Source organism: Sinohyriopsis cumingii, chromosome 16, assembly GCF_028554795.1.
Source record: "Sinohyriopsis cumingii isolate HCF-2022 chromosome 16, ASM2855479v2, whole genome shotgun sequence".
NCBI classification, from domain to species: Eukaryota; Metazoa; Mollusca; class Bivalvia; order Unionida; family Unionidae; genus Sinohyriopsis; species Sinohyriopsis cumingii.
The window spans coordinates 41807686-41831255 of record NC_142976.1 but is presented as its reverse complement, the minus strand read 5'-3'; the positions used below and the strand labels follow the sequence as shown (position 1 = coordinate 41831255).

The following is a 23570-nucleotide window of genomic DNA, read 5'->3' as shown; positions in this document are numbered from 1 at the left end:
TTGCACTATTATGACACTGAACCAGACTACCGAGGTCACAGAACTATATATACATCAGTGTACATAAACATAACCCTGGAGCAGACGACGGTTTTATATCTAGCCTCCAAAAACCATGGCGGCGATCGCAGAAATCCAAGAGCAACTTGCAGGAGTGTGGGTTCTCAAAACCAATGAGAATTTGGATGCATATCTACAGGAAATAGGTAGGTCCCTCCCCTCTTTTTCAATATACATTTATTTTCATTTATTTTACGTCTACAGTTGCTACGCATGTAATGTATACAATGTCTAAATATGTTTGCAATTGATTCAATTGCTAGCACCACATTGGTACCACCTGCAAACGAGACATTATTTTCTTCAAATATTGTTGACCTAATCAGCTTCACTGATGAACAGAATATCAATGAAAATCCCCGAATGCACATTTGTTATCACAAGTATTTAACTGGAAAGGACGGGTTACTGAAGTGATTTCATGGAAACCATGGCAACAAGAAGTACATGCAACGTACATCCATCCATCCTGCCATCCATACATCCAGGATACATATATTTATTATATACCTATTCATATTCTACCCCAGAAAGAGACAGACTTTTACCGTAGTTTCCTAAAAGTTGGAAAACGATACCGTCATTTTCTGAGATAGTATTACCATACTCTCAAACGAGGCTGTATCTACCTTATCCTCGAGATTTCCTAGTTACAATAGTATCGCCCCTAACGATGGAATGCCAGCACTATAGCTGTAAATAAAGCTATCACAGCGACGCGAGTTAAGAAACCTTTCGCTGTATCTAAATAATCTGAAAGGTCCAAACAATGGTTTTGCCAATACAACAATAACTTTAAAAAATCATTTTTTGAAGGCGATAATATAACCTAAGGTTCTTTCTGAAACAAGATCACAATTAAAAATCGCGGACAAAAACATCACTTTACAGTGCAACCCATTTTCAAGGAAATTCATAATTGGTAATGTTGGTGAGTTTCCCTGCATAATTTGAATTAGAAATCATAAATATTATAATTATCTAAAAATTCATAGGTATGCAACGAAAATATTATCAGACTAATGTTATTTTGACTGCTATATCGGTAGCTAACTTAACCTAAATTGCCTTGTAAGTGGATACATATTCCGTAAGGAATATGTGATATATTTCCACCTATTAATCATTTGCGTTGTAACAAAATCACGATTAAAAAAAACAGTCCACGTCTTCTGAATGAATTAAACATGCAGAATTCTCTCTCTCTCTCTCTCTCTCTCTCTCTCTCTTATAAGGGGGATAATACGGGCATATGCAGCGAGAAAAAAATAAAAATAAAAAACTGAACTTGCACCAAGTAACCTACAAATGTCTGGGACTTCGTAACGGTTAGGTATAAACGTTCCATGAGATTTTATTACAGTGTTCACAGTACCAATGATACAAAGTTGCCTGTCCAGATTTATGCGGTGCTTTTATATGTAAGTAGGAATACAACTAGTGAAATCTATTTAATGCTTCGTTTATTTTTATTCCTGTCTTCATGTTGGTCTAAAAACTTAATATTTAATATTAAAATGCCAGAAGGCTGTTCTACCCTCCCGCAACCGGTATCTATCACTGATTGGGTAGGTAAGGCTGCAGACGAATCGACCGATAAAGAAACAGGGAAGGGCAATCAGTTAAGGTGTTTATGGTAACTCTCCCCAATACCACAACCACATCTCTATCTCTCTCTCTCTCTCTCTCTCTCTGGGCCTTCGTAGAAAGTTATCAGCGAAAATCCGTTAAAAAACGAGCGTGGCGTATTTTCGGCTGTGTCATCCGCCGACGTCTCTGGGCCTATGAATGATATAAAATATGACCACACGAAGAAACGGAAACAGGGAAGTTAGAAACGGAGGATAGAAACAATTGTATGGTGGGTAGCAATGTTAATTAAATTATAATAATGGCTTAGATGAACTGTTATTACATTTTAATATTTGAATTATGTCTTGCCGGTTTCTCGTTTCGCTTACATTATATTTCTAACACGTTTAAATATGCTAGCCGATATGTGAAATCCAGCGCGTTTAGTGTTCAAATCGTGTTTGTACTCAACAGTCTTCGTTTTAACCATCTTTCTTGTTTAAATCATAAGCGTGTCTTATATATATTTAATCAATATGAATGAAAATAGAAGTTCAAAAACTAAAAGAAGCAACGTATCAGTTTGCAGAGGAGACTGCGATCATTCACTAAAGGTTAAGAACCAGTTTGCAAAAATAAATAAATAATGATAATGAAGGAAATAGGAATGTCCTATGCTGTGGCTATTTTCAATTTTTTGTCGTCTCATTCAGGTATCGTTCTGTTTCACTTCTCAAGTACTAATACTCAGTAAATCAAGAATGCTTAAGCAAAATGTGTGTGTGTGTGTGTGTGTGTGTGTGTGTGTGTTTCTGGTCGGCTGATGTGTTGAACCTGTATCAACAAGAGGGACCAAACAGAATTTGAAAAATGTCGAATTCAGCTTCAACGTCAACAGATCCAGTAGTAAAAGAAGTGACAGCAGCGATTTACAACACTTCAGAAGTTTTAAACGTAAAGCAGCAAATTCGTTTGAACTATTAATGGACAGAAGAAGATGTTTGCCCTCATAAAAGCCAAACAGGTATGATTTTAAAGCATTAAGCATGTACAGCTATCTTGCACATAGGTGAAAGGTTTGATTACGATAAGTAGAGCTTCTCACTCCATCTTTAGTCTCTTTTTTCCCCTCGGTTTTTATCTGACCTGGGTTTTAGGAAAGTGGTAGTTGATACTAGGTTTACTCCCGTGGTGGCCATTATGTTTAATTTGTTTTACCTCAGAACTGGACATCATCTATAATACACAAAAATCAGATTGCATGGTCTTTCAGTCAACTTCTTTCAAATTACCATCTCCTCCCCCTGTACGTCTTAACGGCCATCCTCTTACGTATTCAAAAGTTATGCGTATTCGGGTCATAGTTTTATATCCAATCAGTCAGATGATGAAGATATGGTGAGACATTAGAGATTTTCGTATACTCAAACAAACAAGCTTCTACGTAAATTTAAGAATTATTCACTGAATATAAAAATTAGATTATTCAAATCTTATTGCTGCACAATGTATAGTGCTCCTCTGTGGATAACCTTTAGTGAATGTATGAAAAGAAAACTAATTGTTGGTTATAATAATAGTCTTCGTTTTCTTTCTTGCCTTCCAAGACGTAACAGTGCCTCCAGCATGTTTGTCAATTATAAGATATTCAGTTTTGAGGAAGTGATGAGATAATACGTATTCTCAATGATGACAAGAATATCTAATAGTTAGAACTGTATATTGAAATCTCTGTGGAACTATGACATTCATTTAAATTATCGTATTATTAGTAGATGGAACAAATTACTCTTTAAATGTGCTACTTAATTTCCATAGACCATAGATGAAATGGAATTTAGCTAAGTTTGGCAGTTTAGATGATTTACATTGTGAAATGTCCCTTGAGAATTAAATAACATGGACAAAGTTTTCTCCAAACCTCGTTCATTTCAAAGATGCCTTGAATCTTGACATGACTTCCAGAGTATTTCTTCCTTTGTCTGGATTTTAAAAAATGTACTTCAAGATTTCAGTGACCAGAGAATTTCAGTGTATTGTAGCTTGTTCTTGTTTTGGATGGAGTATGGGGGTAAAATGTCTGTATTTACTATGGACAAGATTATAGTTTAGTGATATCTGCAACGTGATGAGAACCTACCGTCTCTCCTTCTCTTGTTTAATTTATTTCATTGGATGTGGCGCTTATTATCAAAGACAAGATGCAGTTAGATTGATAAATGTTGTATTCTTACTTAATTATACCTGATTTTTATGATAGTGCATTTATCCCTTTTTCTTTCCCTTCATCAACTTAACTCTAGCTCTCTTTTATGATTGCTGTGTTCATTGGTCTAAATAGCTCAATGAGTGATTCGCACGGTATGTACTTGCAAAATGTGCATTGCAATGTATATCGATGTGCAGAAGTCAAAGCATTGGCCATCAACGTACAGTGCACGATTAAAACTTATTTACAGGCATATGGAACAGTATCAACTTAAAACAATAGATCGTGCTCACACACAAGCAAATTCCTTCAGATCTATCTGATTTTTTGTCACCAGATATGTATACTCATTAAATTAGGGCAGGCATTGTTAGCTTGTGAAACAGATATTTATATAGATGAACGTCATGTATTCATTTTGGTGCAGGAAGAATGACATGTGATGTTGGCCACAGCAGAGAAGAACAAAAGACATTTATTTAAATCAATATATCAGTCGCACAGACATGTTATTGCACACGTAGTGCCAGAACGACTGACTGTCATTCTTCTTCTAAATTTTTTTCTCTTTTTTGTTCTGTTTTTGTTTGGGGTTTATTCAAATATATTGTACAATAAGGGTAGCTATTGCGTTTCTTTATTGTTTTGTCTGCTGATACGGAAGACGAATAAACTGGAGCACTTGAACGAAGATGGTTGCCGCCCATCAAGTTCATTTTTATGATAACGTTCACGAACAAAGTACTCGAAGGGCCAGTGCCGCCTTGGGCCTAGCCGCTTCATGCGAAACCCATTTATTCGCGTAACTCTCTCTCTCTCTCTCTCTCTCTCTCTCTTATGCTTGATGTCACTTTAGACATCATCTTGATCTGAGAACTCATTGTCAAGCATTCGATCCAAAATAGTATTGTCCCTCTCAACGTACTCTAATTTGTAAGCCGAGATACCGTGAAATACACGTAAACTCTCGTCGCTGCTTAACGGTACTCTCCCATTAATCCCAGCGAAAAAAGTGGCCATTTTCAACCAGTAAGACTGCATTTCTTAAAATGATAAAAGTGACCTTTTTTAATATTTTGAAATGTGTAACAATAAATTATTCCCGGTATTTTATAAGTGGACTATTATTCGATGTTTTAAGTCCTAAAAAAAAATTCCAGGCTGTATGTGCGATACGGAAATGTGTTCGATTCGAAACGTGCGATACGGAATTAGTTTGAAATCTGTATCGAACGCCAGATCAAATAAGATTAAATGGGTTTAAAATAAACGTTTGTATACTTCCCATTAACAGTTGCACTCCCTCCCCTCCCTCACTATCATCTCGTGTAGTGATATAACACCCTATACGACTGCAGTCGGTCTCTTCAAGAGAAACCGCATCTTCGCTAGCCAAGGTTCCGATAACCCTATCTATACCTTGGCAGATCGAAAAGCTATATCGGTACTTTGTCCTAGCGACATCTTTTGGATTTTATGTGTTGCCGCCTTTAGTATGTAATGCCAAATAACCAATAGCGTGGTGCATTGTACATCGGCCGAAAACGGTGGTGGCAAGTGACCTAAACAGTATACTTTGTAAGTTTAACATCGAAAGTATGGCTATGTACATGTACCAGAGGGAAGCCATTGCAGGTCTATTTGAGTGCAAACATGGACCGGCACTGGAAAATTGCTTATTTATCCGTCCATTCAAGCTGTGTGCTTCACTTGTCTCGATTACGTAGGAAAAGTGTTCAAATTTCAATAACTTAATTTTGATTGTTGGAAAGAGTGAAACACTTCACTTTGCATGCATGTGAGGTCATTGTTTGCTTGTCTTTCTATAGGTGATGTGGAGTACCTTTTGGTACTTTGCACATCCACACAACAGTCTTAATAATGCAGTGCTGTGACACAAAAATGTTTGGCTTATGTCACAGCTGTATTTGATTCATTGGCCGGCCAGAATGGAACAAGCCGGACGACAAAATCTCAGCTCCTGAAAACCAATGAACTTGAAAATCACCGTGAAGCATTATACAGACCTCTTTTAAAACCACTAGTAAAATGTTCAAAATCAGTGTAGGAAGCATATGATGCCACTAAAGGTTTAGCAAATTGTCTGATTGCATGTAAGACTCACTTCAATGCAAAGGTTACAAAACAGTAATATTATCTTGGTTTAGGCACAGTAGCAGTCTTCAGTTATACGCGGAACAAGAGCATAAGTGTGGCTGATGATCAGCATGGCCTAATTTAAAAACAAATTGTTAGAGCAGGATTGAATAACCCAGCAATTGTAATAAATGCTAGCATATACAAACGGGGCTCGAAAGAAACCTTCAGAAGTTCAGGTGTTATACGTATTTTAAAAGTCTTAAGTTGTTTGCACCTATTGATGCTAGTTAGAAATCAGTGATGCGTTCCCTTTGTTTAATCACAATCATAATGTGCAATATACTTATATTTGCGTGTTACGTATAATAAGCATGTGTGTGTGTGTGTGTGTGTGTGATTTAGATTTGTAACGTAGTTTTAAAATTTTTTTTAGTTATATCGCTACGATGTCTGCAGTATGACAGTTTATAGTGATATTTAGCACTGGGGCATCATGCCGCAGACATGTAGCATGATGTCCCACCTAGTCAGTGAGTTATTGATTACTATCATCATATAAATTATGTGAAAGGGTACAGATTGAATGACAGGATAGAAAATGCCAAATTATTTTTAAAAAATCCATCATTTTTATATAAAATTGTGTGTTAGATATATGATGATATTGAATTAGTATTGTGGTTTTGTTCTGGGCTGCGCTTACATCATTGAAGTTGAGGAACATTTTATTCAGAATTAAGAAAGCTATAAACTTCGTGGATAAATATTGGCTTTTAAAACTGATTTTTTTTTTTTGTATTTGTAGTATCTTGTTACCAAGATTGATTACAGTGAAGTTGAGAAACATGCATGCCTTGAACTCGTGCAAAGTTTGATAAATGATATAAACTTAAATTTTGTGTTTTTGTTGTGTGTTGGATCGACATCATTTAAAAATGACAGTGTGTTTTATTCGACATCATTCAAGACGGGGAACAAATGTAAAACTTCATTAATCACATTTTCTTGTATGCTCAGTTTGAATGAAACCTTTGAACTTGACAAGCCTGCATGGCTTGAACTTGTAAAATAAAATTAACAAATGATAACAATGCATCTTTCAAAAACGTATTTTAATGAGTAAAGCATCACATCAGCGAATGTCATGAATGGTTGTATTTATCTTGTTTTTAGAAACATGCTGATTATACATAGCTGAGATCGGCGACTCGTCATGTAAATGTGTTATGCGTGACACGTGATACACAAAAGTGAAAATGTAGGACAAACAATGACAGCGGCTAATGATATAGCATGTGTAAGGAAATGCAAAACAATCGTATGGAACTGCATTTTTATTGCTGCTTTTATCTTACAGCCTTCAAGAATGGTACAATTATATCTAAAGTTTATATATATATATATATATATATATATATATATATATATATATATATATATATATATATATATATGACAAAAAAGATATAAATATAATGAAGTAATTGACACGATTCTCTGTTTTGATTTAGTTTATATTGAAGACAGTTTTAATTCATGTTTAGAACATTTTGAAGAGTTAATCTACATGTATCATTTCGAAATAATAAAATTTTATATTCATTTAAGGGTTATTATACACTTGTACACACAAGAAGTTTTAAAACTGATGACAATGTAGAAATGTTTATCGTTTAGTAAATAACATGCCATCCTGAAATATTCATGAATCATTTTACTTTTAGACTTTTAGATAGAATATCAAAATAAAATCTATTGGTGATACAACTTTTGTCTTTTTTAAGGAAATTTCCACCGTTTTGGAATCAGTTTCCTTTTTTTTATTGGCAACCACATCACTGCCGTATTAGGTAGTTTGTGTCCCAGCATCACAAACAGGGGTTGCTCTATACATTATGGCCTCTTCTGTTATCTACAAAACTAATCAGAAGACACAAGTAAATATGTTACATGTCAGTTTAATTTTGAATGTGTGAGATTTATAAGTTTGTTTACTCGTGTTTTTATTTTTACACTTAAAAATAAGTATCTGAATAAAGGTTCGTACATATTAAATAAGCTGCCATTTGAACAGTAACATTGTCATACTATGTAATATATAAACTGCAAATTTTGGTAATACATAAATTATGCCCCATGGTTCCCACTACTAATTTTTTTTTATATAAACATTTTTGTACAGTTTTGTATATCAAGCCTGTAGTAATCTACCATTATTTAGACACCTGCAAGGATAACATTTGAAAATTATTAAAATATTTTTTTCTTCTGATATCTGAGTTGATGGCGGGACCCTAAGTCCGTCCTCCCCTTGCACTGAGCAGGCCTGTATATAATTATGAAATATATAAATGAGTGAGGACGCAGGACTCCATATATATATATATATATATATATATATATATATATATATATATATATATATATATATCCTGATTTTGTGTAAGTGTTGCTGGGATAGGGTCGAGATGATCCGTCGTCGGTCTATTCCCACCTACGAAATATTTACTGCAGATATATGTCCGCCTTTTGATTTTGTCAGTAGTAAAAGTTCCCCTTCCACAAGCACGCGCCTAACGCCCGCACTTCTCGAGATTTTTGTGGAAATGGAATCCAAAATACAAACGTCTTATGTTCACGATCTGAATATTTACTATCGCTATTACAAAGTCCAAAGCAACACTGTCTTGAAGCACCGCGATTTTTTTCGCTTTTCAGGGATAGATGCAATCTCTTCAGTGTGTTCCGCCATTTATATTGTAGTACAAAAGCCGTTTTATTTGTCCTACATTCTTCAGCTGAGTCTGCGAGCTATAAATAGGTGTGTTCTTTTTAGCAATTAACAGGGTTGGTCGATCTCTGCTTGAGGTTTACTGCTGGCAAATAGAAATGGTCAGTCTGAGGCTCTATGTCTTCTGTACTCTAGGATATTGGCTAATGCCCAAAATAGAAGTACGCTACCACTCACCATGCAGTTAAGAAACAGAGTACCGGAATACTGTAGGTGATGACTAATAGGCGGCAGGAAGCAATGTATTTTTAAAGCAGAAATAAAGGAAGATCTATATGATGATGGATCTATATATTTCACTACGCTAGCATGTGCATGCATAGAAGCTACATCTATCAACCCTTCTATATATCGACCCTTCTATAGGAATATATACGTAGGCGTAATCAAATAAACTTTATTACCGGCCATGAAGATGTAGAAACATGTAATGATACAAAATTACATGATAAGTATTATTGATCTGTACCTGGTATAAAGATATAAGTAATTTATCTTTATGACAGTCAGCATTAAGTAATATGTATTTAAAAATATACATTACCGGGTATAATAATTTTTGGCCTTCCTAATTCCCCATTTTTGTATTATTAAGATGAAACTTGAAGTGCACATTATATCTTTTGGTGCCTATGGGTTTTACTTTTGTCATCCGATCCATTTTGGGGAGAAATTTCTTTAAACAATTTATATGGGGTTCTTTAGAAATTTAATTCATCACTCAGGGGTCAAGATTTGAGTTTTAGGGAGAAATTATTTCTCCTTTTGGACATAAAAGGGTGAAGTGAAAGCTGAACGTGATCTAGTTGGTGTGTGTGCGTGTGCGTGTATGTGTGTGTTTTGGGTTCTCTTATTTCAAATGTATTTATTTCTCGTGATGAATATTTGCATTTAACATTGCAATTAGGCAATAGTTTTAAAGTAGAAATCTTCTGTGTTGTACGTATATCATAAACACATTTTGTAAGTGTATAAGTGTGTCATTTTCATATGCAATGTATTCATACTTGAAAGTGTATACGTTTGGATGGTGGGATGTATACATTAATGGCCACTTGAAAGAGATGTATGAACATGAATAAAATATACTTTTATTAGTAATCATCCTAACATCATTAAACTTTAGTTTCATCACTCAATAATTCAAAGAAGGTTTATAACTCACAAAGATTTTAAGTGTGCAAAAACCATGCAACGGTGTTCGCGTTAATGTAAATTCATTGCACTCACAAAAATTATATATTTCAAACTAGAATTTCAATCCTAATTCTGCAAGTATACTACTGGGAATTCCTGTTTTGTTTTATGGTAATCTGTATCACATTTGACCAGTCGCTCTATACCCAAATGACATCTCAATAACAACCACATGAATACAAAATGGTGGTCATCTTGCATAAGTTATGTTTTAGAAGTGCCCCGAGATCGTCTGCATATCCAACGGGAAATCGGAGGACACATAACAAAATACAAATGATCAATCTAAATGCCACAATACTAAGATGAAAAAAGTTCTAGGAAGATCGTTAATGAGTTAAGTTGGTTACACGATGATGATGCAAAAATGCGTTGTCTTATATGAGAACAACAAGCACTTAAAATGAACCACGAGCTTGGCAATAAGCATTTGTTTGGGGTACTATCAATTACCACTTGCCAGGACAGCGCATTTCAGATGATCATGAAAATGCCACACGAAACAAATCTCTTATATGGACGCCCCAAGGAAGTGCATGGCAGATAAAACTGCCCATCCTCGAGGTCCAGCTTAAACCAGCACTGTGGACGGCAAGATAAATATAGCTAACATGCAGTTATGAAGCCTTATAGAATTAAAAATAGGCAAATCAAAGATGACGAGGTGGTTCTGAAGGCCTCTCGAAGAATGAATTAAAAACTGTTACAGCAGTCTGTTTTGTCTTTGCTAAACACAAGTCTGTCTTTTGCGCTAAATAATGTCTTCATCTAGTTTGACTTTGTTTGAATAATTATCATATGTTATCCTTGTTTACCTTGTTAAAGCCTTGTTTGCATAATTTTCCCAGCTGCAAATTTGAGTCCCCAGTTTTGGTGCTGCACTCCCAATTGTGGGATATTGGGGTGGGGTTACAATTTTTTTAGAACTGATGAGAGCACTGAGATCAACTGTCACAACATAACTTTACATTTTATATATGTTTCTTACTTTTTGTTCTTTTCACATTCCTAAGGATTGTATAAAGTCAAACTTGTTCATACTTGGCCCATCCTCAGATATTCGTATTAGCATATTCCAGTTCTGTTTACTAATATAAATGTACATGAGAGTACATGCATAGGTGTCTTCACACCCTAAAGTTTATCTATACAAACCACAATGGTCACTGATGTTACGGATAGGTAATCTCAACTGTACAATTACAATGTTTACTTTAACTTAAACTTAATGGGAATATGTCGATTTTTGGTGAAGTTTTGAAAACTAATAAAATTTTTAAAAAATTTCCAGTTGACGTTAACGAAATATTTATACCTATTTGCATTTACAAAGATATAATCTAGGTACTCCAATCAGTTAAAATGAATTAATTACAGAGTGTAGTTTCTGCTATGCTCATGCGAATTCATATTGCCAAAACACATTGAATACCGGTAATGACGAAACATGGCCATATTTGAAAGCGTGTCTATGTATATCCTCTTGACATTCCATTAATGAGCACTGTTTTAAATGCCAATCAGCTATAAGAGCACATGCCAGGGTATGCGTAAGAGTTTGTTTTGTCGGCATGATTGATATCAACACCCTGCAAAAGGTAGCGATATGTTTTGCCTGGAAAACAACACGGAACTCTGTAACTATTCGACTGGGCTTTGGGAGCATCTCAAAAGCTATAAACAACCATCACAGGTTGAAGACTTTTTCGCTTGTCTTATAGGAAAAGGTATCGTGGCCCTTTCCTTCTCAGCTTACACCAATACGGGATATTACAATTAGTATTGTACTGGCATGTCAGTGTGCCATTATGGACAACGAGGTGTGTTTTCTCATATGGAGTTAGAGACCGTTTACATCATTAAGAAGTTAAATATTTATCTTTACAAAGTTTTTCCGATGAGGAATGTGTTACTTCATTTTTCTGCTTTGATTGGTATATATCCCGAAATAATGATTATACTGTATATATAATTGCAATGATTGTATGCAGTACTAGATTGCAATATAGAAGATTGATAATTCATCACTCTTTTCCTCCGCGTTGGTATACTCAAGGTCCACATGACTTGTTGCAGTAAAGATTTATTTTTGCTTTCATTTTAATGACTGAAATACCTTCTAGAATTAATATATTAGACATCTAGAAGCACAGGTGCTCGACGCGAGCTTGATGTTGAGAAAAAAAAATAACGCAATAATCTAAAGGAAAAAATCATACAGAGTGACAAAAATACCTTAGATTACCCCCATGACCCGTTCTGACATAGGACCCTCTCTATCATAATATGTAAGAGAGAAGGTACGTAACTTCCAAATACTTCGTTCCACCCATGACCCTCGATTTCCTTCTGCTATTTCCGTCTTTAAAGGCACGCGTCCGTACTATATGGCTTGTTTTACTCATGCGATATTTTTGTATCCTTCAAGCCATCATTGACTTTTCTGCGTTGTACCAAACTGAAGTTACGGGCTCCGAAACATGCGATTTTCGCGAAGTATTACTCTGAGACAAGTTTAAGCTCACGTGATAATAAGTATAACCTTTTGACCCAATCATATTTCGGCGTTGACGTGTGTGCCGCATAGTTAACCTATTTTAAAAATAGAGTCTCATGTATACAATATATGTGCAGTAAAGAAGATAATGTTTAATTCTTGCATGGAACAGGATTCCTAAAGTTGAATCGAGTTAATGGTAAGTAAAAGCTTACTTTTGCATCTACCACTGTTCTGTAATTCAAGAATGGATGCACCATAGAGTTGAAAACATGGTACATGTAGCTCTTTTCACGGGTTTTCACATATGCACGCACTTGCCCCAAAAGAAAAACTTCGCGAAAATCGCACGTTTCGGAGCCCGTAACTACATAGTATGGACGTGTGCCTTTAAAGACGGATATAGCAGAAGGAAATCGAGGGTCATGGGTGGAACGAAGTATTTGGAAGTTACGTACCTTCTCTCTTATATATTATGATAGGGAGGGTCCTATGTCAGAACGGGTCATGAGGGTAGTCTAAGGTATTTTTGTCACTCTGTATGATATTTTCCTTTAGATTATTGTTCGTTTGTTTTTTTTCTTCTCAACATCAAGCTCGCGTCGAGCACCTGTGTCTAGAAGCAGAGCAAACACTTCACTCTTATCTTATCTGTGTGTCTGATTCACACTTATTTTTTAATCAGCATACTTATGGTTGATTTTAGGAGTTGGTTTCATCATGCGGAAACTTGCTGTGGCTGCGAACTCTACAATGACTATTGCAATAGAGGGCGAAAAGGTCCGAATAAGTACAAATCGTCCTAAGGACTCGCAGGCTTTCTTCGCTCTCGGGGAAGAGTTTGACTGCAAGGATCCTCAAGATAATCAGTTCAAAGTATGATGTTTTAAGATTTCAGCATTCAACATGCACGTTGTAGCATACATTGACGGTAAATGAAGTTTTCTTAAAGGGACTTTTTCTACCTTAGAATATCTTACATCCAAAATCCTCAAAACCAAATGAATCTTACCTGAACTGACCCACTTTAAAAGAAATAAGCAGACTTTTTCGATTATAACCAGGGCCGGATCATACATAGGGCAATGTGGGCAGCGTGCCCAGGGCCCCCGATGCTCAAAGGGTTCCTTATATTATCGTCTGATTTCACAGGGAGTGTTGTTAATAGTACTGTAACCATATTTATGGACAAGGCAGGATAGCTATGGGCCCCTATGTTGGCTGTGCCCAGGGCCCCCAAAGGCCTTAATCCAGCCCTGATTATAACAATTCTATAATCAGATAGACCTAGTACATCTTACAGTAATACAAACTTACGATATCTGATATATTTGTAATTTCAAAACTTCTTTGTAAATTTTTTAATGAATTTCAACAATTTAGTATTTGGTTCAAAATAAAAAATTATTTAAAAGTTCAGACTGAGTCCAGATTGCCCTAGTAACAATGTCTTGAAGGCCATATTATTGGGTTTTAAGGACATTATGAATGCATGCTTTCACATGTTCATAACACATCAGATTACTAAAGTCATTGTGGTTTTGAATTTACCAGGCCATCGCCACATGGAAGAATGGTGTTTTGTTCACGGAAGCTAGACCAGTTGACCCATGTTTGGGAATACCACATCAAATCGAACGCAGGATTGTCGACGGCGACCTAGAAATGGTAAGGTTTGATCACAACTGTAGGAAGGCGTGCGAATAAAAAGTTTCGTTTACTTAAGTTTATTAAATGTACAGTAGATTTAGACTCGAAATAAGAAATATGGTGCTCACATAAGCTAAATATGCTAAAACGTATGTAAGGAAAAAAATCAGGTCAAGCTGAAATATGAATATACAATACCAATTTTTATAGATCCGTGCCCCCAAAGTTGGTATTGTCACATTTGTCGCACTTTTCATGCATTTATGATGACTCTTCATCAATATTATATGATCCATTAAATTATACGTCTTCTTGGGGGACGGGTAAAAGCGAGAGAAAAAACCCTCAAATTCACAACTTTTCTTTATCATAAAGTACATGTCATATAATTTTTGATTCAATACCCAGTGATTTAGGTACCAACAGTTTGACGCATACACCGTGCATTCATGTATATACCTTTTGTTGTGTCCGTGTTGTGGTCATTGTTCCAGTGCTTATTTTATTTACTTATTGGAAATAATATTTCAAACCATTTTTAGAGCTATTGGCTGACGAAGAACTTTATTTCATTGCAATACCATTATCCCTAAGTATATGATATCTATACCGTCCATTATCCTATATATAATACTCTCTACACTGTATAAAGTTTGCTTATCGAAACCAGTTATAAATCTACATTAGTATTGGTTTTACACCATCATAAAGAAAATTCCAGCCTGATTTCCTCTGATAAAACCTATTGATGCCAACAGGTGCGTAGAGCTGGGTATTGCCAGCCAATTTGTTTTGCGACACGTATCACAATAATTGCAGTTGATACGATATGTACCACACTAGTATTGAAAATCTGAATAAACTGAAAATATACAAGTTAGCCCAGGCATGCAAAACGAACGTCTCTTGTATAATTTCATAAATCCATTGTAGAATATGCTATATGCCCAGAACAAAACAACAAGGGTTCCTGCAAGTGACAGATGTTTTTCTGCCTGAAAAGAATTTCCAGGAATTCGAGATAAGACAGTTTCTTTTTTTAACTGCAGCGTGTTGAAACCAACACTGTTCATTTTAGCAATAATAAGAGTTTCAAGGTAACCGTTGTAGTAGTCATAGTGGATGTAAGATCGGAATTATTTTAATTTAAGACAATCTATGCATCGTTAGATGTCCATTAGTCAAAACCCCATGTGAATATCACCATAGACGCAGGAGGAGTAGCAATTTAGGATAGAACCGTTTTCATTTAGGACAGTAAAGGGATCGTTAGATTTGGCAGGTGTAGCGATGAAAAGATTTTCAAGATGGCAGCTCTCTTGGTCACATAGAGTCTCATGTTAGTATCATTTTTTCTTTTGGATACGTACGCATCATGTAAAGTCTTTTGGGGAAAACCCAATGTCGATATTACCATTCATCTAGGACGATTAGCAATAACTAGATTTTAGATTGGCCACCATGGTGGCCATATTGAAGATTAGATCGGCACAAGTTTAATATTTGGAGCCAACTAGATCTCATGAGAAGTCTTATGGTGAAAAGCCCATGTCAACATTACATTATGTTGAATAACAAAATTTTCGAGATAATTGCCATAGTGGATATGTTGGATGCCATATCAGCACCATTCTTATTTAGGTCCAACTAGATATAACAAAATCTCTTGGAGGGGGGGGGGGTGGCCGGGGACTCCATGTCGTTATGACCATCCTTTTAAAAGGAGTAGTGATAACAAGATTATCACGATGACTGCCGTGGTGTTCATATTTAGCGTCAGGTTGGCACGATTTTCACTGAGGACTAAGTAGACATCATCATATGTGAAAACCCCATGTTGATATGAGCATCCATTCGGGAGGAGATGCAATAACAAGATTTTGAAGATAATCGCTGTGTGGGTCATATTAGATGCCCGAGTGGCAGCATGTTCATTTAGGACAAACTAGATATAAGATTTATTCTGGAGAAACTCCATTCGTTTAGGAGGAATAGCGGTGACAAGATTCTCAAGATTGCTGCTTTGGTAGCCATATTGGATGTCAGATCGTTACAATTTCCATTTAAGACCAACTAGACATCTTAGTTATTGTTTTAGTGAAAACCCCATGCTGATATTGCTATCCATTCAGGAGGAGCAGCGATAACAAGATTTTCAAGCTGACAACAACGCATCGAAGACATCGAAGCATCGCTAGAGGTCCCCCGAGCATAGATTAAGCATTGTTTGAACTTTTTATTCTAAGCAGAAACTCCCACACCTTGGACACACAGGAATTGTCTTTTAATTTTGCTGCTGTTTTACCATTTCACTGAATCGATCCTGTAAAAATAAATGCTATATTTTAAGTTAGTGTTGCGACTCGTGCTTCGGTGCTGACGTTATACAAAACTATCACCACCTATAAATGGAACAGCATCTACACCCTGCAGATTTAAAACTGTGATCTTTTTCCATGAAAAGGAGTGGGTCTTTTCGCACTATTTGCTAGAGGGAGCAGCCCATGAGAAGAAACGACCATTTTGTGGGTTCATCCTGAAGTACAAAATGTATCTCCAATATGGAGAGGAGCTTTTGCACTGCTGCTACAAGGAGATTGATGTATACCAAATTTATTTGAAATCAGCCATGGGATTGACTATTACATTTTTTTTTTTGTGCGGGGGGGGGGGGGGCTATGATATTTTTCTTCACTTTAAGATATATTTTCAACTGTTATAATGGATATAATAGTTTTTTTTTTCTGCAAACCAGACAAAGAATATTTTTGATGCTGTTTGAGAGTCGACCCTCTCCCCATCACCGCTACCACTTGAAAATTAGAGTTAAGGGGGTTATTGTATGGAAAGGAAAGCATGCGAGTCTGTCATTCAGCAGCAATAACAATAATAAAAGATGATGTAACATGTTGAAAACCTAAACCTGAATTAAATTCAGTTAAGTCTCATCAGTATAAGCTGCCTTATTTTGTGTGCAATACAACGGCAGAGAATGATGTGCTTGTGCAAAATAAATATGGATATGCTTGACAATTAGGAGCAGAGTTTCTGCTAAATGATTGCATGTAAGACTGAGAATCACAAACTCATCCGAAAACTACAAAATTTGCTTGTTTTCCAATAAAAATGATAACAAAATTAATAATATAATAATAAACAGAAATATTGATGAGAAATGACGGTGAATGGGTCTAGTAAGCAAGGTAAAAAACCTGCTAATAAAACGTAGAATGCTGGTAATCAAACTGGGCCAAGTTTTTGTCAGTATAAAGCTGTTGCCGTATTTTATTAAAACCTAACCATAAGGTAAAGTAGTTATTGTGCAAAACTAAAAGTTGGCGGGTCCATCAATCAGGGGCCATAATGCTGCTAAATGAGAACACAGAACACTGATCATCAAACTCCAGCAAAGGTTGATCAGGATACAGCAGCTTCCATCCTCAGTCAATTAAAAGCGTGATTAGACAAAATATCAGAGCTGTTCTGACAAGAAAACCAGATTAGGCAGATATATAATACTTTGATGTCTTTAGTAACGTAACAAAATATTGATTATTGCAAACTTTGAGGTAAAATAAAAGATACATAGCAAAGGAAGGCAATGAAATACATTCTAATTATCTTGGTTGGGTTTCTTATATGAGCAGACCTGATTTCTCCAACACTTCTAACAATTGTTACTGTTGCCTGTCACATAAGGCCACTGCAAAAAAAAAAAAAAGACAGATTTATTGCGTATGTGTGGTTGTGTAGAAACATAAGATCGTTCGGGAAGTTAATGTGCAGAGAAGCAACAGGCCGTGTCTGACAATCAAGGACTATAACTCTGCTAAACGATGACATAGAATGAATGATAATAAACAGTCTTCATCATGTTCTCATCAGTATCAAACTGCCTACCAGATCTGGTTGGAATAAATTAATAAATACGGCGGTTAATTTTTGTTGTAATAAAAGTGTATGGACGAAAGGACAGACAAGTGGAAAGCACTATTTCAGTATCCCTCGAATCCTACGAAAAGTGGTAGACAGTAACATCAGTGGCACTATGAAAAACTGTCCATGAAAGGCCATTGTCTGTTTAAATAATGCTGACCGTAAAGATAAGACTTACTGGCCTTATATTTTCAAAATATGTTCAAAATTTTAAATTCTTTCTTGCAGAAAATTACCGTCAATAACGTGGTGTGCAAGAGGATATTCAAGAAGAAATCAAGTTAATGGACCTTTCATTAAACATAATATAGCTTCAAATACAAGCAAGGTAGTGCAAAACATACCATATTTAATTCATCCCTTGTACATTGATTTGGTCTAGTAATCGGAAGAAACATGCATTTTTACATCAATATTTGAATTGTATCCTTGAAACTGATTTTGTAAAAGAAGTCTTTATTACAGTATGTAAAGCTACAGAAGTCGTTTCTAGAATGGAGGTAAATACAGTTATTTCAACTTTTTGTAAACACCTTTCAGTGCATTCAGATTTTAGTTTGAAGAAAATTAAGAAAGGCATCTGAATAAAGAGCAAAAGGGTAAAATTACTCAAAACAACGTGCCCATTGTCAGAAGAAAAATATGAAGTATACGTCGGAATATTGTATTACGATTTGAAACAATGTTCGAAGTTATGTTTATAAATCTCGACGAAATAAACAGTTATCACCATTCTCAGTTTGCATATATGTTTTCTTTGACAGTATATAGGTTTCTCTTACCTCTAATAATCATAGATCAAAAGAATTCACGCATTTGGAAAGTAATAAAGTACGAGAACTCACGCAAATTAGTTCCAAATCACGCATTTAAAAATATACTCTATGTAGTGTACAATGTTTTATTTAACAGTTAACTCTTAAAGTTCTTGTCGCGACAAATGTCATGTTGCCTGTATAGTTCTTGTAAAGCTTGTCGCAACATTTTCGTATAGGCAGTTTTTACCCACCTGCGCACTTCAGTTTGACGTGAAATGGATCAGCTTGGGGTTCCGGAATTAGGGAAGTAGATCGATATATGCCAACAACGCATAAGTGATTCTCTGTAAGTGAATTGCAGTACAGTATTATGTATAATTCCATTAGAACCTCCACTGTTCCGAATGTGTAGTATAATGAAAGAATTCACATCTGTAGCTAATGCGGGAATTACATTGCGTGATTAATTGTGTTTTTGTAACGTCACAGAAAATATTAAATCGCTATTCAGACTGAATATGTTATACAGATTCTTCAGAGAGGCCAAAAAGAGGCTATATGATTTTTCAAATACGTATCAGGATCACCTAAACAAACAACCTGGTGGGGAAGTGCACTGGAGCAAGTGTGATGAAAACTTTGCAAAGAATAGAATGAAACACCAAAAAATTCCTTGTATGATATTAACAAGAGAAATTCAAATCGCCAACGTTAATTGAGGCATCAGTAAAACGTCCAGCAAAAACAGCGAACAACCCAGCAAAGACGTTACGACATCTATTGAAGACAGTAAATATCTTCGGCGATCAGAGTCTAGGGCGAATCAGTTAGATAAATGACCTCAAAAATATAAATGGATCATGAATATATGGTTCGTATGTATTGCTATTTTTGCGTTCACAGTGGCAAACAATATCAGAAAATCATATGTAGCTTGGGAAAAGGTAGGAAAGAGTATGGTAAAATTTCTGTGAAAAAGTATTTAAGTGTAAGGATACAGAAATCATAGTCAATTTCCAACCACTGTAAAGGGTCTGAAATCAATGAATGCCAACACACAATTGGTGGCCATTTAGGAGTTGGTGTAAGATTTTATTGGTATGCGTACAATGATCTTGCCGAATACTGGCTTGTAGGAATTCTGTTCGAGCAGGAACAGCTATTCGATATTGATCTGCTATTTCTGCATCCTGGTGATAAAAATTGTTTATTAGTCGCTACCAAAGGTCATAGTCAAATACTATCTTATACAGTATGCTCTGTAGCTGCCTCAAATAAATTACACGATACACCTGAGGTTACTCTATTTTGTTGCTGAGTTTAATTACAGTGGCGTGCGCACAACTGTGCATGTGCCACATTTTTCTGACTGAACCGTAGCCTGCTAGTTGTTCCTGGGGAAGGGAATGGTGCCACCTCCCCCAGGCTTTCATAGGTTCAAGGAACCCTGATAGTGTTTGCCTCAATCTGTGGGTCCATAAAGGTCCTTTACAGTTGAATGGTTGGGTGTCATTAGTGGGAAGGAGAGCTCGGGAACGGTCCTGGTTGCTTCAGATCGCTGGTTTCTTGCTGCATTTGCCTTTTTTTATTTTTATTTTTTTAATTATTTTTTTTTCTTTCTTTTTTTCACCTTCAAAATGTTCTAAAAAGGGTGTGTGTTCTATGCTGTTTATAGAGGTTGTTAATAGAAATCATGTATGAAAAGAGATTATCAAGGTTATTATGGTATTACTAGCCGAGGTGTTTAGGGTATGCTTCCTACGTTATGTTATTTATAAATTTTTAGATATTGCCTCTTTAAGTTATTTATTTATTAATTTTTTAGAGGACATCTAGGACCCGAGTCCTAGCAGATTACTCGGTTCGTTAAGGACATCTAGGACATCCGATTTTGCGGTTTCCTTAGTTTTTGATAGGTGCTTTGTAGGTGAATTATTTATCAATATTGTTATAAAATTGAATGATATGTTATGGGTCTTTATGTGAGGGCTTCTAAATTTATTTAGCTAGTTACTGGGTCTTTTGGTTTTGTGGGGATATTAATTATATCTTGTTCCTACGTCCTGCTGAGTCTATGAATTTATTTATATTTTTATATGATGATTGTTTATTTTTATTAGAGTCCATAAGTAACTCCGGGTATGTATGTGGTGATCCAATCTCTTTTTGTTTCTTGATAAATATTTTCCTAGCGGGTTGATATTTTGGGCATATATTGAATACGTGGTGTAGATCTTCGGTGGTGTGGCAGTTAAAGCAGTTAATGGTTGCTGGTTTGGGTCCTATAAACCTTCCAAAACTGCTTGCTAGTTTAGTTTTTCCAGTTATTATCCTGTTTATGGTTTTCTGTTCTAAATAGGTACCCTTAGGTAGCTGTATGTTCCTATCTACGGTTTTGTGGGTTTCATGGTGCTTTTTACCTTTTGTGGAGGAGTTCCAAAAATCTTGCCATTTTTGGTCTATATATGTTTGTGCGAAGCTTAGTCCTTCTGTAGAGCTATAGTTAAGCTTGATAGAGTTTTGATCTCCTAGTTTGGTTTGTGCAACTTTGTCTGCTGTTTCGTTGCCAGAGATTCCAATGTGCAAATTGAATGAGTGAATAAATGCCTATATCTATTAAAGAATACGATCCGCACGTACATAGGAAGTTCGATAGCATTGGTACGCAATAGTCAAGAACGTATGTCTTAGAAAACATGAACTTTGCAACAGAATATGGCATTATGAATATTGTAAATCACAATTACTCGCTCTAAGACTTATAAATAGTGCTTGACCATCCCATTCATGTGGTATTAGAGTCAAGTCTCGTAATTACCAATGCAGACCATGGGGATCCGTTGATGAGTATTCCCTTGATCGGCGGCGAAGACTTAACGACGCAAAAGTGGAAAAAGCCAAAGATGTTGTCAAGGAAAAAGACGACAATATCACAGAACAATAATACATAGGATTCAAAAGATTAATGTTTCTGATAGTGAGGTAGCTTCGTACAACGGAACCACCTACTGTGAATCAGCTTGGCCAATCGGGCTGAGAACGTATAATAAGGATGGCAAGAGGAACTCCAAAAGTAGGTATACTTGCTCAATTAAGACCTTCACCAGATGAGCCAGGTTTGACAGTGAGGCAGCTTCATGCAACAGCACTACACCTACATGTCGTGATTCCTTCACGGGCCAGGTGGGCCGAAATACTACATGTGGTTGCCGATGAGCAAAACCGTCGCCATGTCATAGCTACTAATGCCACTGAGGTTACCGAACAAGCTCATTGAGTTCAGGTTCCAAAGTTTACGTTGCACATGCACGTTGGTGAACACGAAGACTACCGGGAAAGTATCCCCAAAGAATACAAGCCAAGCGCAGTGATGCTGTGGAGCATCTTACAGACATGCGTTTAAGGGAATCATATCGATACTGTAGCACGCGGTTACCTCCGGGTCCAAATTAAACACTACCTTAATTGTGGATTTGTTTATGCCACTTCCCACCAAGAAAACCAGATTCCAACGATGGCTTTCAAAGCACACGCTCGTACTTTCGCATTGGTGCCTGCGTAATTTTTAACTAAGGTCAATATAATTTAAATTGACAAAACGTTAAAACAATGTTCAGAAGCTTTGATAAACATATCCGAGATGGTTCAGGATGGACTATTTCCATATGCAATTTAATTCTGAGATCATAATCTATTGACGGACCTCACCAGGTCAATAGCACGGGCCATGAAGATACCGAACCAAATTGTTTCCGACTAAGTCTAACACGGGTGGCTGAGAAGCAAAAATATGTCAGCAAGTCTCAACTCAATTGTACGTTTAATTCCATTGTTCAACGCAGCTATGACTAAGCGAAACCGCCTCCCCCACTCTCGACATCGATCGTGAATCAACGATTTCTGCACATATTGATGGCCGAACAATGGTTCCTCAAGAGTACGGTTAAATTGTTTTACAATACTAACGACCATGTTATAACTTACTCCACTATCGACTATTCCACTAACGTTGACGACCTTGACCGAAAACAATAATTTCTTGTATACGGCAATATGATCCTTGACTTCCAAGACAACCTTGCGATAATATTTTCAAAGGCTGGCACAAGAACAAAGACGTAAGTCATCGATACGCACACATGCCCAATGTGATCCGTGACAATTACAACATGTTGATGATATTTCGTGGAGTTCCGGCGCATTGACTTGCAAGCATTCATTGGACCTTGTGTGCCATCGATTACACTCTGGAAACGTTTCGGAATATGTTCGAGGGCATCACCCTAAACCCACAGTTTTCTCACTATTGACTTAACGTGTGCACCACGCAAGTATCGCTCAGATTTGTGAATCAATTTTAAGGTTATGATAAATAGATACAGTGTCAGAAACAGAGAATGCCACCAATGACATTCGCAACTACATAGGTATACACGAACGAGTCAAATATACTTTTCTATAATGACAGGTCGAAAGTAAAGCTAGTTTCGAACAAACGTTTTGCGCCGCTGATCAAACCGGCAGAACACGTTGCAAAGATAACTGAAATAGAAAAACAAGTTGGTATCATTATCAAGACAGCCAAACGTGTCAAAGATATCAAGAACGCCATGAAAGAAACCGCGGCGGCCATCGAACGCTTGTTAAAGGTGAATGAGAAATTCCAAGAAAGATCCAAATTCGACCAGAGGCACCATCGAATAAACATAAGACGGCAGTATAACACTTACAACAACCAACCAAGTCGAAAACACGCCTGATATATTTGACGAGATAGGCCACCAAAAGATCGATGATGAT

At 36.3% G+C, this 23570-nt stretch overlaps 1 protein-coding gene across 1 annotated transcript; it reads left to right on the top strand.

Annotated features, from left to right (window-relative positions):
- LOC149780295 (fatty acid-binding protein, adipocyte-like) lies at nucleotides 1-18750 on the top strand. The gene is made up of 4 exons (XM_089936361.1): nucleotides 1-206; nucleotides 13133-13302; nucleotides 13981-14094; nucleotides 18241-18750. The coding sequence occupies exons 1-4, from the start codon at nucleotides 116-118 to the stop codon at nucleotides 18295-18297; spliced, it is 432 nt and encodes a 143-aa protein (XP_089792487.1). The 5' UTR covers nucleotides 1-115; the 3' UTR covers nucleotides 18298-18750.
- The last annotated feature ends 4820 nt before the right edge of the window (nucleotides 18751-23570 follow it).

What these genes read in the sequence shown, in the direction of transcription:
- LOC149780295 (XM_089936361.1), top strand. Translation starts at nt 116, where the DNA reads ATGGCGGCGATCGCAGAAATCCAAGAGCAACTTGCAGGAGTGTGGGTT. An exon ending in TGCATATCTACAGGAAATAG is followed by an intron (nt 207 to 13,132) that starts GTAGGTCCCTCC and finishes GGTTGATTTTAG; the next exon opens with GAGTTGGTTTCATCATGCGG. An exon ending in CTCAAGATAATCAGTTCAAA is followed by an intron (nt 13,303 to 13,980) that starts GTATGATGTTTT and finishes TGAATTTACCAG; the next exon opens with GCCATCGCCACATGGAAGAA.